At 39.9% G+C, this 20,817-nt stretch overlaps 1 protein-coding gene across 1 annotated transcript in view; it reads left to right on the top strand.

The window, feature by feature from the left end:
• LOC144432578 (chromodomain-helicase-DNA-binding protein 1-like) overlaps positions 1 to 19,221 on the top strand; it is a 25,688-nt gene extending 6,467 nt beyond the window's left edge. The window contains exons 12-23 of the mRNA XM_078120820.1: positions 274 to 424; positions 13,221 to 13,392; positions 13,996 to 14,082; positions 14,821 to 14,960; positions 15,166 to 15,245; positions 15,524 to 15,741; positions 15,963 to 16,061; positions 16,419 to 16,489; positions 16,591 to 16,705; positions 17,057 to 17,165; positions 17,817 to 18,032; positions 18,620 to 19,221. Of these exons, the coding sequence (XP_077976946.1) occupies positions 274 to 424; positions 13,221 to 13,392; positions 13,996 to 14,082; positions 14,821 to 14,960; positions 15,166 to 15,245; positions 15,524 to 15,741; positions 15,963 to 16,061; positions 16,419 to 16,489; positions 16,591 to 16,705; positions 17,057 to 17,165; positions 17,817 to 18,032; positions 18,620 to 18,815 (1,654 nt within the window). The 3' untranslated portion in view covers positions 18,816 to 19,221. The remainder of the gene's footprint in view (positions 1 to 273; positions 425 to 13,220; positions 13,393 to 13,995; positions 14,083 to 14,820; positions 14,961 to 15,165; positions 15,246 to 15,523; positions 15,742 to 15,962; positions 16,062 to 16,418; positions 16,490 to 16,590; positions 16,706 to 17,056; positions 17,166 to 17,816; positions 18,033 to 18,619) is intronic.
• Positions 19,222 to 20,817: the final 1,596 nt, after the last annotated feature.

The raw sequence follows: 20,817 nt of genomic DNA, 5'->3' as shown, positions 1-20,817 counted from the left end.
ACCCCTAGTATAGAATTATAGTCCAGCGTGGGTAAATTGTTCAGTACCCCCTAACAAATATTAGGACAGACCAAGTACATACAAACACCCCAAAACAGATCCATTTAGTATATAACACCACATTTAATACCATATGAAGGTTTCACATAATTTATCTTTTTATTGTCTAGACTATCTCTCCAGTATTTGCTGTACTGTGTAGCAACCTTGATAAGTATTTGATGATTTTATAGTTGTTGTTAAAATTCTTTATTTCGACTTATCTCTCTTCAGGCCTGTCAAGATAATCCGACTAGTTGGTAAGGATACCGTGGAAGAGATTATTTTGAAGAGAGCTGATGCCAAATTAAAACTAACCAACACAGTCATAGAGGGTGGACAGTTCTCACTTGGAGCCACTGGACAAGCTGAGTCACCTCAAAGTGTGAGTCAATAGATATTAAGTACTGTCATCACCACAAAGTGTCAGTCAATAGACCTTATACACACAATAGGTGGTGCCATCACCACAAAGTGTCAGTCAATAGACCTTATACATACCATAAGTGGTGTCATCACCACAAAGTGTCAGTCAATAGACCTTATACACACCATAGGTGGCGCCATCACCACAAAGTGTCAGTCAATAGACCTTATACACACCATAGGTGGTGCAATCACCACAAAGTGTCAGTCAATAGACCTTATACATACCATAGGTGGTGTCATCACCACAAAGTGTCAGTCAATAGACCTTATACATACCATAGGTGGCGCCATCACTACAAAGTGTCAGTCAATAGACCTTATACATACCATAGGTGGTGTCATCACCACAAAGTGTCAGTCAATAGACCTTATACACACCATAGGTGGTGTCATCACCACAAAGTGTCAGTCAATAGACCTTATACACACCATAGGTGGTGCCATCACCACAAAGTGTCAGTCAATAGACCTTATACACACCATAGGTGGTGTCATCACCACAAAGTGTCAGTCAATAGACCTTATACACACCATAGGTGGTGTCATCACCACAAAGTGTCAGTCAATAGACCTTATACACACCATAGGTGGTGTCATCACCACAAAGTGTCAGTCAATAGACCTTATACACACCATAGGTGGTGCCATCACTACAAAGTGTCAGTCAATAGACCTTATACACACCATAGGTGGTGCAATCACCACAAAGTGTCAGTCAATAGACCTTATACATACCATAGGTGGTGTCATCACCACAAAGTGTCAGTCAATAGACCTTATACATACCATAGGTGGCGCCATCACTACAAAGTGTCAGTCAATAGACCTTATACATACCATAGGTGGTGTCATCACCACAAAGTGTCAGTCAATAGACCTTATACATACCATAAGTGGTGTCATCACCACAAAGTGTCAGTCAATAGACCTTATACACACAATAGGTGGTGCCATCACCACAAAGTGTCAGTCAATAGACCTTATACACACCATAGGTGGTGCAATCACCACAAAGTGTCAGTCAATAGACCTTATACACACCATAGGTGGTGCAATCACCACAAAGTGTCAGTCAATAGACCTTATACACACCATAGGTGGTGCTATCACCACAAAGTGTCAGTCAATAGACCTTATACACACCATAGGTGGTGCCATCACCACAAAGTGTCAGTCAATAGACCTTATACATACCATAGGTGGTGCCATCACCACAAAGTGTCAGTCAATAGACCTTATACACACCATAGGTGGTGCAATCACCACAAAGTGTCAGTCAATAGACCTTATACACACCATAGGTGGTGCTATCACCACAAAGTGTCAGTCAATAGACCTTATACATACCATAGGTGGTGTCATCACCACAAAGTGTCAGTCAATAGACCTTATACACACCATAGGTGGTGCAATCACCACAAAGTGTCAGTCAATAGACCTTATACACACCATAGGTGGTGCAATCACCACAAAGTGTCAGTCAATAGACCTTATACACACCATAGGTGGTGTCATCACCACAAAGTGTCAGTCAATAGACCTTATACACACCATAGGTGGCGCCATCACCACAAAGTGTCAGTCAATAGACCTTATACACACCATAGGTGGTGTCATCACCACAAAGTGTCAGTCAATAGACCTTATACACACCATAGGTGGTGCAATCACCACAAAGTGTCAGTCAATAGACCTTATACATACCATAGGTGGTGTCATCACCACAAAGTGTCAGTCAATAGACCTTATACACACCATAGGTGGTGCAATCACCACAAAGTGTCAGTCAATAGACCTTATACACACCATAGGTGGTGCAATCACCACAAAGTGTCAGTCAATAGACCTTATACACACCATAGGTGGTGCAATCACCACAAAGTGTCAGTCAATAGACCTTATACACACCATAGGTGGTGCAATCACCACAAAGTGTCAGTCAATAGACCTTATACACACCATAGGTGGTGTCATCACCACAAAGTGTCAGTCAATAGACCTTATACACACCATAGGTGGTGTCATCACCACAAAATGTCAGTCAATAGACCTTATACACACCATAGGTGGTGTCATCACCACAAAGTGTCAGTCAATAGACCTTATACACACCATAGGTGGTGCAATCACCACAAAGTGTCAGTCAATAGACCTTATACACACCATAGGTGGCACCATCACCACAAAGTGTCAGTCAATAGACCTTATACACACCATAGGTGGTGCCATCACCACAAAGTGTCAGTCAATAGACCTTATACACACCATAGGTGGTGTCATCACCACAAAGTGTCAGTCAATAGACCTTATACACACCATAGGTGGTGCAATCACCACAAAGTGTCAGTCAATAGACCTTATACACACCATAGGTGGTGCAATCACCACAAAGTGTCAGTCAATAGACCTTATACACACCATAGGTGGTGCAATCACCACAAAGTGTCAGTCAATAGACCTTATACACACCATAGGTGGTGCAATCACCACAAAGTGTCAGTCAGTAGACCTTATACACACCATAGGTGGTGTCATCACCACAAAGTGTCAGTCAATAGACCTTATACATACCATAGGTGGTGCAATCACCACAAAGTGTCAGTCAATAGACCTTATACACACCATAGGTGGTGCCATCACCACAAAGTGTCAGTCAATAGACCTTATACACACCATAGGTGGTGCCATCACCACAAAGTGTCAGTCAATAGACCTTATACACACCATAGGTGGTGCCATCACCACAAAGTGTCAGTCAATAGACCTTATACACACCATAGGTGGTGCCATCACCACAAAGTGTCAGTCAATAGACCTTATACACACCATAGGTGGTGCCATCACCACAAAGTGTCAGTCAATAGACCTTATACACACCATAGGTGGTGCCATCACCACAAAGTGTCAGTCAATAGACCTTATACACACCATAGGTGGTGCCATCACCACAAAGTGTCAGTCAATAGACCTTATACACACCATAGGTGGTGCAATCACCACAAAGTGTCAGTCAATAGACCTTATACACACCATAGGTGGTGCCATCACCACAAAGTGTCAGTCAATAGACCTTATACACACCATAGGTGGTGCCATCACCACAAAGTGTCAGTCAATAGACCTTATACACACCATAGGTGGTGCCATCACCACAAAGTGTCAGTCAATAGACCTTATACACACCATAGGTGGTGCCATCACCACAAAGTGTCAGTCAATAGACCTTATACACACCATAGGTGGTGCCATCACCACAAAGTGTCAGTCAATAGACCTTATACACACCATAGGTGGTGCCATCACCACAAAGTGTCAGTCAATAGACCTTATACACACCATAGGTGGTGCCATCACCACAAAGTGTCAGTCAGTAGACCTTATACACACCATAGGTGGTGCCATCACCACAAAGTGTCAGTCAATAGACCTTATACACACCATAGGTGGTGCCATCACCACAAAGTGTCAGTCAATAGACCTTATACACACCATAGGTGGTGCCATCACCACAAAGTGTCAGTCAATAGACCTTATACACACCATAGGTGGTGCCATCACCACAAAGTGTCAGTCAGTAGACCTTATACACACCATAGGTGGTGCCATCACCACAAAGTGTCAGTCAATAGACCTTATACACACCATAGGTGGTGCCATCACCGCAAAGTGTCAGTCAATAGACCTTATACACACCATAGGTGGTGTCATCACCACAAAGTGTCAGTCAATAGACCTTATACACACCATAGGTGGTGCCATCACCACAAAGTGTCAGTCAATAGACCTTATACACACCATAGGTGGTGCCATCACCACAAAGTGTCAGTCAGTAGACCTTATACACACCATAGGTGGTGTCATCACCACAAAGTGTCAGTCAATAGACCTTATACACACCATAGGTGGTGTCATCACCACAAAGTGTCAGTCAATAGACCTTATACACACCATAGGTGGTGCAATCACCACAAAGTGTCAGTCAATAGACCTTATACACACCATAGGTGGTGCCATCACCACAAAGTGTCAGTCAATAGACCTTATACACACCATAGGTGGTGTCATCACCACAAAGTGTCAGTCAATAGACCTTATACACACCATAGGTGGTGCAATCACCACAAAGTGTCAGTCAATAGACCTTATACACACCATAGGTGGTGTCATCACCACAAAGTGTCAGTCAATAGACCTTATACACACCATAGGTGGTGCAATCACCACAAAGTGTCAGTCAATAGACCTTATACACACCATAGGTGGTGTCATCACCACAAAGTGTCAGTCAATAGACCTTATACACACCATAGGTGGTGTCATCACCACAAAGTGTCAGTCAATAGACCTTATACACACCATAGGTGGTGCCATCACCACAAAGTGTCAGTCAATAGACCTTATACACACCATAGGTGGTGCCATCACCACAAAGTGTCAGTCAATAGACCTTATACACACCATAGGTGGTGCTATCACCACAAAGTGTCAGTCAATAGACCTTATACACACCATAGGTGGTGCCATCACCACAAAGTGTCAGTCAATAGACCTTATACACACCATAGGTGGTGTCATCACCACAAAGTGTCAGTCAATAGACCTTATACACACCATAGGTGGTGTCATCACCACAAAGTGTCAGTCAATAGACCTTATACACACCATAGGTGGTGTCATCACCACAAAGTGTCAGTCAATAGACCTTATACACACCATAGGTGGTGTCATCACCACAAAGTGTCAGTCAATAGACCTTATACACACCATAGGTGGTGTCATCACCACAAAGTGTCAGTCAATAGACCTTATACACACCATAGGTGGTGTCATCACCACAAAGTGTCAGTCAATAGACCTTATACACACCATAGGTGGTGTCATCACCACAAAGTGTCAGTCAATAGACCTTATACACACCATAGGTGGTGCCATCACCACAAAGTGTCAGTCAATAGACCTTATACACACCATAGGTTGTGTCATCACCACAAAATGTCAGTCAATAGACCTTATACACACCATAGGTGGTGCAATCACCACAAAGTGTCAGTCAATAGACCTTATACACACCATAGGTGGTGTCATCACCACAAAGTGTCAGTCAATAGACCTTATACACACCATAGGTGGTGTCATCACCACAAAGTGTCAGTCAATAGACCTTATACACACCATAGGTGGTGCAATCACCACAAAGTGTCAGTCAATAGACCTTATACACACCATAGGTGGTGTCATCACCACAAAGTGTCAGTCAATAGACCTTATACACACCATAGGTGGTGTCATCACCACAAAATGTCAGTCAATAGACCTTATACACACCATAGGTGGTGTCATCACCACAAAGTGTCAGTCAATAGACCTTATACACACCATAGGTGGTGCAATCACCACAAAGTGTCAGTCAATAGACCTTATACACACCATAGGTGGCACCATCACCACAAAGTGTCAGTCAATAGACCTTATACACACCATAGGTGGTGCCATCACCACAAAGTGTCAGTCAATAGACCTTATACACACCATAGGTGGTGCAATCACCACAAAGTGTCAGTCAATAGACCTTATACACACCATAGGTGGTGTCATCACCACAAAATGTCAGTCAATAGACCTTATACACACCATAGGTGGTGCAATCACCACAAAGTGTCAGTCAATAGACCTTATACACACCATAGGTGGTGCAATCACCACAAAGTGTCAGTCAATAGACCTTATACACACCATAGGTGGTGCCATCACCACAAAGTGTCAGTCAATAGACCTTATACACACCATAGGTGGTGTCATCACCACAAAGTGTCAGTCAATAGACCTTATACACACCATAGGTGGTGCCATCACCACAAAGTGTCAGTCAATAGACCTTATACACACCATAGGTGGTGCAATCACCACAAAGTGTCAGTCAATAGACCTTATACACACCATAGGTGGTGCCATCACCACAAAGTGTCAGTCAATAGACCTTATACACACCATAGGTGGTGCTATCACCACAAAGTGTCAGTCAATAGACCTTATACACACCATAGGTGGTGCCATCACCACAAAGTGTCAGTCAATAGACCTTATACACACCATAGGTGGTGTCATCACCACAAAGTGTCAGTCAATAGACCTTATACACACCATAGGTGGTGCCATCACCACAAAGTGTCAGTCAATAGACCTTATACACACCATAGGTGGTGCTATCACCACAAAGTGTCAGTCAATAGACCTTATACACACCATAGGTGGTGCCATCACCACAAAGTGTCAGTCAATAGACCTTATACACACCATAGGTGGTGCCATCACCACAAAGTGTCAGTCAATAGACCTTATACACACCATAGGTGGTGCAATCACCACAAAGTGTCAGTCAATAGACCTTATACACACCATAGGTGGTGCCATCACCACAAAGTGTCAGTCAATAGACCTTATACACACCATAGGTGGTGCTATCACCACAAAGTGTCAGTCAATAGACCTTATACACACCATAGGTGGTGCCATCACCACAAAGTGTCAGTCAATAGACCTTATACACACCATAGGTGGTGCCATCACCACAAAGTGTCAGTCAATAGACCTTATACACACCATAGGTGGTGTCATCACCACAAAGTGTCAGTCAGTAGACCTTATACACACCATAGGTGGTGCCATCACTACAAAGTGTCAGTCAATAGACCTTATACACACCATAGGTGGTGTCATCACCACAAAGTGTCAGTCAATAGACCTTATACACACCATAGGTGGTGTCATCACCACAAAGTGTCAGTCAATAGACCTTATACACACCATAGGTGGTGTCATCACCACAAAGTGTCAGTCAGTAGACCTTATACACACCATAGGTGGTGTCATCACCACAAAGTGTCAGTCAATAGACCTTATACACACCATAGGTGGTGCCATCACCACAAAGTGTCAGTCAATAGACCTTATACACACCATAGGTGGTGCCATCACCACAAAGTGTCAGTCAATAGACCTTATACACACCATAGGTGGTGTCATCACCACAAAGTGTCAGTCAATAGACCTTATACACACCATAGGTGGTGTCATCACCACAAAGTGTCAGTCAATAGACCTTATACACACCATAGGTGGTGCCATCACCACAAAGTGTCAGTCAATAGACCTTATACACACCATAGGTGGTGCCATCACCACAAAGTGTCAGTCAGTAGACCTTATACACACCATAGGTGGTGCCATCACCACAAAGTGTCAGTCAATAGACCTTATACACACCATAGGTGGTGCCATCACCACAAAGTGTCAGTCAATAGACCTTATACACACCATAGGTGGTGCCATCACCACAAAGTGTCAGTCAATAGACCTTATACACACCATAGGTGGTGCCATCACCACAAAGTGTCAGTCAGTAGACCTTATACACACCATAGGTGGTGCCATCACCACAAAGTGTCAGTCAATAGACCTTATACACACCATAGGTGGTGCCATCACCGCAAAGTGTCAGTCAATAGACCTTATACACACCATAGGTGGTGTCATCACCACAAAGTGTCAGTCAATAGACCTTATACACACCATAGGTGGTGCCATCACCACAAAGTGTCAGTCAATAGACCTTATACACACCATAGGTGGTGCCATCACCACAAAGTGTCAGTCAGTAGACCTTATACACACCATAGGTGGTGTCATCACCACAAAGTGTCAGTCAATAGACCTTATACACACCATAGGTGGTGTCATCACCACAAAGTGTCAGTCAATAGACCTTATACACACCATAGGTGGTGCAATCACCACAAAGTGTCAGTCAATAGACCTTATACACACCATAGGTGGTGCCATCACCACAAAGTGTCAGTCAATAGACCTTATACACACCATAGGTGGTGTCATCACCACAAAGTGTCAGTCAATAGACCTTATACACACCATAGGTGGTGCAATCACCACAAAGTGTCAGTCAATAGACCTTATACACACCATAGGTGGTGTCATCACCACAAAGTGTCAGTCAATAGACCTTATACACACCATAGGTGGTGCAATCACCACAAAGTGTCAGTCAATAGACCTTATACACACCATAGGTGGTGTCATCACCACAAAGTGTCAGTCAATAGACCTTATACACACCATAGGTGGTGTCATCACCACAAAGTGTCAGTCAATAGACCTTATACACACCATAGGTGGTGCCATCACCACAAAGTGTCAGTCAATAGACCTTATACACACCATAGGTGGTGCCATCACCACAAAGTGTCAGTCAATAGACCTTATACACACCATAGGTGGTGCTATCACCACAAAGTGTCAGTCAATAGACCTTATACACACCATAGGTGGTGCCATCACCACAAAGTGTCAGTCAATAGACCTTATACACACCATAGGTGGTGTCATCACCACAAAGTGTCAGTCAATAGACCTTATACACACCATAGGTGGTGTCATCACCACAAAGTGTCAGTCAATAGACCTTATACACACCATAGGTGGTGTCATCACCACAAAGTGTCAGTCAATAGACCTTATACACACCATAGGTGGTGTCATCACCACAAAGTGTCAGTCAATAGACCTTATACACACCATAGGTGGTGTCATCACCACAAAGTGTCAGTCAATAGACCTTATACACACCATAGGTGGTGTCATCACCACAAAGTGTCAGTCAATAGACCTTATACACACCATAGGTGGTGTCATCACCACAAAGTGTCAGTCAATAGACCTTATACACACCATAGGTGGTGCCATCACCACAAAGTGTCAGTCAATAGACCTTATACACACCATAGGTTGTGTCATCACCACAAAATGTCAGTCAATAGACCTTATACACACCATAGGTGGTGCAATCACCACAAAGTGTCAGTCAATAGACCTTATACACACCATAGGTGGTGTCATCACCACAAAGTGTCAGTCAATAGACCTTATACACACCATAGGTGGTGTCATCACCACAAAGTGTCAGTCAATAGACCTTATACACACCATAGGTGGTGCAATCACCACAAAGTGTCAGTCAATAGACCTTATACACACCATAGGTGGTGTCATCACCACAAAGTGTCAGTCAATAGACCTTATACACACCATAGGTGGTGTCATCACCACAAAATGTCAGTCAATAGACCTTATACACACCATAGGTGGTGTCATCACCACAAAGTGTCAGTCAATAGACCTTATACACACCATAGGTGGTGCAATCACCACAAAGTGTCAGTCAATAGACCTTATACACACCATAGGTGGCACCATCACCACAAAGTGTCAGTCAATAGACCTTATACACACCATAGGTGGTGCCATCACCACAAAGTGTCAGTCAATAGACCTTATACACACCATAGGTGGTGCAATCACCACAAAGTGTCAGTCAATAGACCTTATACACACCATAGGTGGTGTCATCACCACAAAATGTCAGTCAATAGACCTTATACACACCATAGGTGGTGCAATCACCACAAAGTGTCAGTCAATAGACCTTATACACACCATAGGTGGTGCAATCACCACAAAGTGTCAGTCAATAGACCTTATACACACCATAGGTGGTGCCATCACCACAAAGTGTCAGTCAATAGACCTTATACACACCATAGGTGGTGTCATCACCACAAAGTGTCAGTCAATAGACCTTATACACACCATAGGTGGTGCCATCACCACAAAGTGTCAGTCAATAGACCTTATACACACCATAGGTGGTGCAATCACCACAAAGTGTCAGTCAATAGACCTTATACACACCATAGGTGGTGCCATCACCACAAAGTGTCAGTCAATAGACCTTATACACACCATAGGTGGTGCTATCACCACAAAGTGTCAGTCAATAGACCTTATACACACCATAGGTGGTGCCATCACCACAAAGTGTCAGTCAATAGACCTTATACACACCATAGGTGGTGTCATCACCACAAAGTGTCAGTCAATAGACCTTATACACACCATAGGTGGTGCCATCACCACAAAGTGTCAGTCAATAGACCTTATACACACCATAGGTGGTGCTATCACCACAAAGTGTCAGTCAATAGACCTTATACACACCATAGGTGGTGCCATCACCACAAAGTGTCAGTCAATAGACCTTATACACACCATAGGTGGTGCCATCACCACAAAGTGTCAGTCAATAGACCTTATACACACCATAGGTGGTGCAATCACCACAAAGTGTCAGTCAATAGACCTTATACACACCATAGGTGGTGCCATCACCACAAAGTGTCAGTCAATAGACCTTATACACACCATAGGTGGTGCTATCACCACAAAGTGTCAGTCAATAGACCTTATACACACCATAGGTGGTGCCATCACCACAAAGTGTCAGTCAATAGACCTTATACACACCATAGGTGGTGCCATCACCACAAAGTGTCAGTCAATAGACCTTATACACACCATAGGTGGTGTCATCACCACAAAGTGTCAGTCAGTAGACCTTATACACACCATAGGTGGTGCCATCACTACAAAGTGTCAGTCAATAGACCTTATACACACCATAGGTGGTGTCATCACCACAAAGTGTCAGTCAATAGACCTTATACACACCATAGGTGGTGTCATCACCACAAAGTGTCAGTCAATAGACCTTATACACACCATAGGTGGTGTCATCACCACAAAGTGTCAGTCAGTAGACCTTATACACACCATAGGTGGTGTCATCACCACAAAGTGTCAGTCAATAGACCTTATACACACCATAGGTGGTGCCATCACCACAAAGTGTCAGTCAATAGACCTTATACACACCATAGGTGGTGCCATCACCACAAAGTGTCAGTCAATAGACCTTATACACACCATAGGTGGTGTCATCACCACAAAGTGTCAGTCAATAGACCTTATACACACCATAGGTGGTGTCATCACCACAAAGTGTCAGTCAATAGACCTTATACACACCATAGGTGGTGCCATCACCACAAAGTGTCAGTCAATAGACCTTATACACACCATAGGTGGTGTCATCACCACAAAGTGTCAGTCAATAGACCTTATACACACCATAGGTGGTGCCATCACCACAAAGTGTCAGTCAATAGACCTTATACACACCATAGGTGGTGCCATCACCACAAAGTGTCAGTCAATAGACCTTATACACACCATAGGTGGTGCAATCACCACAAAGTGTCAGTCAATAGACCTTATACACACCATAGGTGGTGCCATCACCACAAAGTGTCAGTCAATAGACCTTATACACACCATAGGTGGTGCCATCACCACAAAGTGTCAGTCAATAGACCTTATACACACCATAGGTGGTGCCATCACCACAAAGTGTCAGTCAATAGACCTTATACACACCATAGGTGGTGTCATCACCACAAAGTGTCAGTCAGTAGACCTTATACACACCATAGGTGGTGCAATCACCACAAAGTGTCAGTCAATAGACCTTATACACACAATAGGTGGTGTCATCACCACAAAGTGTCAGTCAATAGACCTTATATATACCATAGGTGGTGTCATCACCACAAAGTGTCAGTCAGTAGACCTTATACACACCATAGGTGGTGCCATCACCACAAAGTGTCAGTCAATAGACCTTATACACACCATAGGTGGTGCCATCACCGCAAAGTGTCAGTCAATAGACCTTATACACACCATAGGTGGTGTCATCACCACAAAGTGTCAGTCAATAGACCTTATACACACCATAGGTGGTGCCATCACCACAAAGTGTCAGTCAATAGACCTTATACACACCATAGGTGGTGCAATCACCACAAAGTGTCAGTCAATAGACCTTATACACACCATAGGTGGTGTCATCACCACAAAGTGTCAGTCAATAGACCTTATACACACCATAGGTGGTGCCATCACCACAAAGTGTCAGTCAATAGACCTTATACACACCATAGGTGGTGCCATCACCACAAAGTGTCAGTCAATAGACCTTATACACACCATAGGTGGTGTCATCACCACAAAGTGTCAGTCAATAGACCTTATACACACCATAGGTGGTGTCATCACCACAAAGTGTCAGTCAGTAGACCTTATACACACCATAGGTGGTGTCATCACCACAAAATGTCAGTCAATAGACCTTATACACACCATAGGTGGTGCCATCACCACAAAGTGTCAGTCAATAGACCTTATACACACCATAGGTGGTGTCATCACCACAAAGTGTCAGTCAATAGACCTTATACACACCATAGGTGGTGTCATCACCACAAAGTGTCAGTCAGTAGACCTTATACACACCATAGGTGGTGCAATCACCACAAAGTGTCAGTCAATAGACCTTATACACACCATAGGTGGTGCCATCACCACAAAGTGTCAGTCAATAGACCTTATACACACCATAGGTGGTGCCATCACCACAAAGTGTCAGTCAATAGACCTTATACATACCATAGGTGGTACCATGACAGTAGACTGTGTACACACCATAGGTAATGTAAAAATGTAGATGAATTTGAAAAGAGAGAATTATGTGTGCAGTTGTGTTTATCAAATCAAAATATGAAGGGTATGTTATTCCATAAAAACATGTCAGAGAATACTGGTACTTGTACTGGATTGCAAGTTTTTAAGATCAATAAAATCATGTTTGTCCTCAATGGCTTTCCTCTATTGACATCATATAACAGTATAAAATGGACTAGTGAACAGTCTAGCATAGACTTGAATTCTGTAGGAGTTACTTCAATTCATGAAATAATTCTAGATTTTAATTTGTCCCCTTATAGATATCAGATATGTTAAAATTTGGTCTGGATAAGTTGTTTGACAATGAAGAAAGTACAATCACAGAAAACGACTTAAGAAAAATACTAGGAGCAAGTGTAGATGGAGAATGGCAATTAGACGAAGATGTGGTTGCTATGGAGACAGACAAAGATGAAGAAAAAGAGAAGGATGGTAAGTTGCAACTAAAATGTATTTATATCTTCTTAGCCCAGATGAATACCATGTGTCTCTGTATTTTTGTTGACAGATATACTGTGCATGAACAAATTGTATTTCTAAAACTTGATGGGAAGCGTCATCATCTTGTATGTTTATATATCATGCAGGGCTTGAATTTAACTTCTACCCTTGGTAGTCAAATTATGCCAAGTGAACTGTGTTAGCTGCATTTGTCTATTGATTTCCATTGGTTTATTAGACTAACATCTTATGAATTTAGTAGTCAAGATACAGTGTTTAGTAGTCAAGATACAATGTTTAGTAGTCTGGACTACTGTCAAGTTTGAGCCCAGATATTTTATATGTATATATATATATATATGTATATATACTCGTCAAACATGATTCACATGTGTTGTATATTTTGATACCATAGTTTGTATACCACTTACTATAACAGGCCGTAAAACACTTACAAGATTTCGCTACAGTTGTACCAAAGAAACTCACATATTTACCAAAAATCTAAGTGTTCAAAGTATGCATGAGGTTTTACTGGCTTTAATAGACAAAACACATTGCTGTACATCATTTTATTTTATTTTTCAATTTTAGCCCATATGTATATGTTTGAAGGAAAGGATTATTCCAACCAGGAACCAAGTACTGCAGACCAGAAAGCTTTTGATGAACTGTTAGCAGGTAAAAACTCTATTCCTTCATTGATTGATAATCATAATCACACTTTCAGAACTGATTGTTTATGTAATGTTGTGGAACATTAACTAAGTGATGATGAATTTACAATATACTGACAAGCAATTAAACCTCTTTTAAAACCTACTTTTACACACAGACATCAAATTGTGTGCATAGTATTATCAACAACTAGTAGTCTAAGGTAATTAAAGCTAACAACAATTAGTGATATCTGTTATAAAAGTTTGGTGTCGTTTTCAGTGAGACAGAATGAAAAATTAATGCGAGTTGGACTTTAGTGGAAGCCATTGACTTCTCTTGACTTCTCTTCACACACACACACACACAAACACACACTCACACACAGACAGACACACACACACACACACATACACACACACATACACACACATACACATACATACATACATACATACATACATACATACATACATACATACATACATACACACACATGCACACACAACAGATACACACACAGACACACAGAGACACACAGACATACACATGCACAGACACACACACACATGCATGTGCATGCATGTACGCAACTGTGTATGTATGCACACATACACACACACACACACACACACACACACACACAGACACAGACACAGACACACAAACACTTGCGTTTTATTTAAAATGTACTATTTTCCATGGAGAATTCTTAACATAGACACGAGAATTGCATAAATGCACTATCTTTATTCTCATCAGCTGAATTGGAATCTCAAAAGAAAACTTTAACTCAACCAATGGCTTTGAGAAAAGACAGATCTGTTCCAATCATGGTTGCCTTGCCAACAAGGAAGAGGAAAGAAATATCAGATGAAGAAAAAGCTGAGAGATCAAGAAAGGTAGGAAAGGGAAAACATATTTTGAAAGTGAATAGTGCTAATTACCCAGGGTCTAAATAAATATATTGTTAGTTATCCAGGGTCTAAATCCATGAATACTGATAATGTGAATATTGGGTAGTGTTAGTTACCCAGGCTTTCTTAATATCAAAGGTCACAGCAATAGTCTCTAAAGAAACTGAATTATGTCACTTTTTGATAACAGAGAAAGGAAGCTGCAGCTAAGAGGGCAAAGCTGCTTGAAGAAGAGGAGATTAGAAAAGCTAGGGAACAGAGGAAAAGAAGGTATGTTGACAGTAAAAACGGAAAGTGTGTGTTAGCAAAGTGCTTGGTTCAGTTATCCTATGATGATTGTCAGTATGTATGCAGTAGTAGTGTTTTATTATTATGTTAATTTCATGTGGCAAACTTGTATGGCAACGATACTATATCAGTGTGAAAAAATGGAGTTTAACAAACTTTATGAAATGTAGTGTTGCAGTTCTAGTGAACTGGGTTTCAATACAGAGTCCAGCAATACTGGTAAACTAATCAAGAAAGTATTTGATATTGTTGTCTTCCAGGGCTGAATTGTGGAAAGCTAACAGCTATGAGTCACTCAATCTCATCAATTTGTTGGATGAAGATGAAGATGAAGATGAAGAGGGGGAGGAGAAAGATGTCGTCTTGGGAACATTGGATGAAGAGACGTATGTGAAAAAGGCAATTAATTATGTCAGTGGTGATGTCACACATCCTATCAATACAGAGACCAGTGATGCCATTGTAGTACATTGTGTTGGTGAGTCAATGTATACTTACAAATAACAGATTATGATGTTTTAGTACCAGTATGACTTTAAAATATTGAAAAATGTACTGCAATGTTCAAAGTCAAGACCAGAATGAGAAAGTATTATCTGCAATTTGTTTGACACTATTGAAATGTTACCTATATTTTAACACTGTAGACTATTATTCCCTCCATTATCTGTGATAAAACTAATTGCTTTGTGTTGACAGATGACAGTGGTAGATGGGGTACTGGTGGATTGTTTTCAGCTATATCGGCCAGATCACCACAACCACAACAACATTACACATTAGCTGGTAAAATGAAAGGTAAGGTACTACTTCAATGTTCATGACAATAACGGCATTAACTTACCGGTATATCATGGGATTTTATACTCTACTGTAAATATAGTGGTGAATACAAGCACACATCAACAGTATCAACCACTTTCTCAACAAAATTACTGTCAACAAATGTTATCTTTCTGAAAATGTTATCTTATTGACGAATTTACAATAAAAACAGCTTCACTATTTGATTAATAACTTGGTCATGAATGTACATTTTATATCTGATGCATTTCTTTCCTTTGACACCAGAGGGCACTGTTCATTATGTGACTGCTATTATCTTCTCTCTACAAAGTGACATCTCTTGTAATCCATATTTTGTTTGACTTATAGATCTAGCATTAGGAGATGCTCATCTTATTGCTATTGATGACATAGAAAGTAGAGAAGATGGCAGAGATCTGGTGAGTAAATATTTAATATCTTGACACCTATTGATCATCAAACCCCCTGACAGCTGTGAACCATAAATGCCTGATCTAATGATATTATTGTTTGTCAACAGCTTGCTTTGATTGTAGCTCAGCACAGAGACAAACAGAATAGACTATCTGGTATCAAATTATTGGCACTCAGTCAAGGTTTGCAAGGAATTTACAAAGAAGCTAACAAACGAAATGGTAAGAAACAGAGAAATTTACTCCATACTCTATATGCATTCTTTTTGTTTTAGCAAGTTTTATCTTTTTATATTTTATATGCATGTATAACATACTCACCCCATACCCTCCCCATTTCTATAACATACCCCACCCCACCCCCACCCCCACCCCCACCCAATTTATATAACATACCCCACCCCACCCATTTGTATATCATACCCCACCCCATTTCTATAACATACCCCACCCCAAATCCCGGTACATGTACTAACAATTCATACAAAATGTGATGGTACTACAATACAGACAATACACGGCTATTCTTTTTGTTTTTGTTTGAGAGATAATATTTGTGTTTGTCTTTTGTAGCAAGTGTACATCTTCCTCGTATTGGTTATGCTACACCAGGATTTAATTGGTATGGTACAGAGAGATTGATAAGAAAACACCTATCAGCCAAAGGAATACCAACATATATGTATCCTTATCACAGACAATATATATACTTGAATATAGCAGACATATATATGTACTTTAGAAATGATTCATCTATTTTAAATTTTTTATTTATAAAACAACTTTACTATGTTTTACTACTTTAAAAATCAATCTTTAACAGCATATACCGAATCCGTATGTAGCTCAATAAATTGCAAAAAACTAGAAAGTGTCTGAAAAGTTTTGTTATTGTACACACAATAACAAACATTTTACACATTTTGTATTTTTTGAAAATTTATTGAGTTACACACACGGACCTGGTATATGTCATTTCACAATGATTTGTCAAGTAGGAAAACATAGTTAAGTTGTTTTATAAATAAAAAATCCAAAATAGATACCCATTTGTCATCCGTACGACCACTTTGACTGAGAATGGGGTTGTAGTTTTCTTGAACAAAGTAACAAAAAAAGTTTAACACTTTATTCCCGAGGCTTATATCATTTTATTTTATCAATATATTGTATTAAAATCATTTAATGAATTATTTGAGGATAAATGTTAATGGCCGGCTGACCATCTTCTTTGACCGATTGGAGATTGCTAATATCCTAGTGTATCATAATCTTCTTAAAAAATAAAACTTATGAAACTGTTGTTGCAAGTATTTCTTTAACTTTATATAAGATATTACTTTCCAAGGAGACACAGAATGACAAAGACACCAAGTCAAAAGAAGACTTTTACCAGACAAGAGAGTGATGAACCACAGCCATCCACTTCCCATGATTCACCTGATGATTCCCAGAATTCAACTCTGCCTGACTTCCTGTCAGGAGTCAGTGTCTACTTTCATAATATTAAGGAAGATGAACAGAAGAAAATCACTAGACAACTGGTTGCATATCCTTTGATTTTAAACAGACATTTGTATTAGTTCAAGGCAGTTGCATTCCTCTTACTTTGCGTCCAAAGAACTAATGTATACATTTATATGTGTGTGGTTGCATTTGTGTGCTGTCAGAGTGATGTGTGTGGAGTTATTGCAAGGATACCTATTCTTCTTCAACAAACTGAATGTCAACATTAGCCCTTTCACCTTGTTATCATCTGCTGGAATGTGTAGTTCCAGTTCTACATTACATGTTATTTTATTCATCAATTAATATGTACACCTACTGATTATGGAACATAATAAACCAATCAGCAATAGGTTTACAAAACAAACTTTAACTTGCACATTGAAACAGAGTGTGAGATCAAATCGATCCCACACTGGCCGTCTATCTCACACTCTCAGCTTACAGGGACGTGAGAAAGTCCTATCTCTGACACCCAGTACACAATTTCAACCAAACTTGGCACAAATGTCAAACACAATAGGAAACAAATAGATGTCTCTTGATTTTGTTACCTTGACCATCATTTCATAACTAACTGACAAGAAGTTGACATTCTCACCTTTATATTAAACCTTAACACAACCTTACTTATGATGGAGATGTACATTGGGAGGTTGCCATGGATACAACTCACTTGATTGGTAACATTGATGAAGATTCAGAAATACTACAAGAACTTGGACAAGAGAACCCACAGATGAAAATGGTATCAATGTTATGGTTAGAAGACTGTATTAAGGAGAAACAGAAACTGTCAGAGGATCCCTATAGAATAGATGTCTAACTGTACTTTGTATAGCTAACCTGGTGATACCTCTGTACTTTGTATAGCTAACCTGGTGATACCTCTGTACTTTGTATAGCTAACCTGGTGATACCTCTGTACTCTGTATAGCTAACCTGGTGATACCTCTGTGAACTAGGTGAAAACTAGTCAGTCTTTAGAAACCTAGAGATTTGAATTCTGTTGAGACCTTCCAGTTTTGTTTTTCATTTGATGTACTTGTATTCGTGATTCATATGTGTATGCAAAGTTTTGCAGAGATAGTCAAAGTATTTGTTCAGTTTTAATTGGTACCATTCAGATATAAGAACTTCATATCTAGATAGATTCTAGACTCTTAGATTTTGTGCAAGTTATTTGTAAGATGTCAATCCTGGTGTCATTAGTTTGTTTAATGTGTTTAGTTTCCATGGCAATCAGTACTGAAATAATGTGTTTAGTTTCGATGGCAATCTGTACTGAAATAATTTGTTTAGTTTCCATGCCAATTTGTACTGAAATTTCTAATCATAGGTACAGATAAAGTACATTTTCTGGTACACCTGATGAACGAGATCCAATATTCCATATTATGATAATAATTTTACATTGGATAAATCCTGTAAAACAATCCAAATAGTTTTCACTCTAAACATATCTACTTGTTTTCATTTTATGTTTAGTTACGACATGGGTTAAAGTAACAACATATGTACTGGACCCCAAGTAGATTTCTTGAATGTACAACTCGTACAACTATGCACATCTTTCAACCTGTCTTTTTGACAGGACCAATTAATAGGCATGTTTTTCAAGAGTTGATATTTGTCATTTGGTTCTTAGGACCTATATATTGTTTCAATCCAGTGTTTCTCTTCTTAATTGTGATAACATCATAACATGAACATTGATTGTTAAACTTCAGAAGTGTGATGAGATAGGTATTGATATTAAAGTGTACAGTGTCATTTCTTTATGGGCTAGGTAACCATGGTAACAGATACCCAGCCCTCCTTTGGTTATAACTTAGTGAGTGCCCTCAGTTCTCAAGAGGCAATGTGTATATCTGTCAAAATATTTACTTTGATATTAAAGTACTTGTAATTAATTATATTTTAAAATTTAGTTTTACCAATTACCACTCTTTGTAGACATTGATTGTTATTTTGTGTGCCTTAGTCAAACCAGCTGTATAATTGGGGACCTGGTAGGATAGAGGTTTGCAATGTGAATGTTTTAATCCTATGCACTTGTAAAGGCTGCAATGGATTGTATGCTCCCCAGGGAGTTTAAGTATAAAGGGCTGTTTGTGCTGCTATAGATCCGTGCCAGGGGTAATAATTGTAAGTGCTTTGAGCACAAAGTGGAAAAACGTTATATAAAAACCAACATTATTATTATTATTTGTTCAACAAGTTCAATGAAAATATGAATGTTTGTTTTACCAATTAGAAAACTATAATAACTGTACATTTGTAGATATCTTTTTTCTATTTTCAATAAAAAAATTAGATTTATATAAATTTCATGATAGTATTGTTATCAAATTGTGAAACCTCTGCTAATAAGGAGAATGTGTAGTGAGCATGTGGATGTGTGTATGTTTTACTAGAGTGTCAGTTCATTTTAATACCATACATTTTATACATTTCCTGTCTTATACTCTTTGTTGTAAAGCTGGACGTTTTTTAGCTAAAGACTTATTTTCACTGGAAAACAAAACCACAAAAATAAGTAGTGACTAAAATGCTTTCTTGTACATAAATACAATGTACTGGTAATTCATAAAAATTAACCCTTTAAAACGAACTGAAGACTGTAAAAATGAAAATTTTTCTAGTAGCGACAATATGTAGGCTTACAGTATTCTACAATGGGACATTGGTGTGTAAATGTCATCTTTGAAGTTCCATCATCGTAAACCACACCCTCTTTTACAGTACCATCCAAGACACACTGTCAAGAGGTTATTTCAGTGTCACAGAACAAATATCAGCTTTGGTTTGTGAGAATGTTAATTCTT

Source organism: Glandiceps talaboti, chromosome 3 (genome assembly GCF_964340395.1).
Source record: "Glandiceps talaboti chromosome 3, keGlaTala1.1, whole genome shotgun sequence".
Classification (NCBI taxonomy): domain Eukaryota; kingdom Metazoa; phylum Hemichordata; class Enteropneusta; family Spengelidae; genus Glandiceps; species Glandiceps talaboti.
This window is presented reverse-complemented; position numbering and strand designations above follow the sequence as displayed.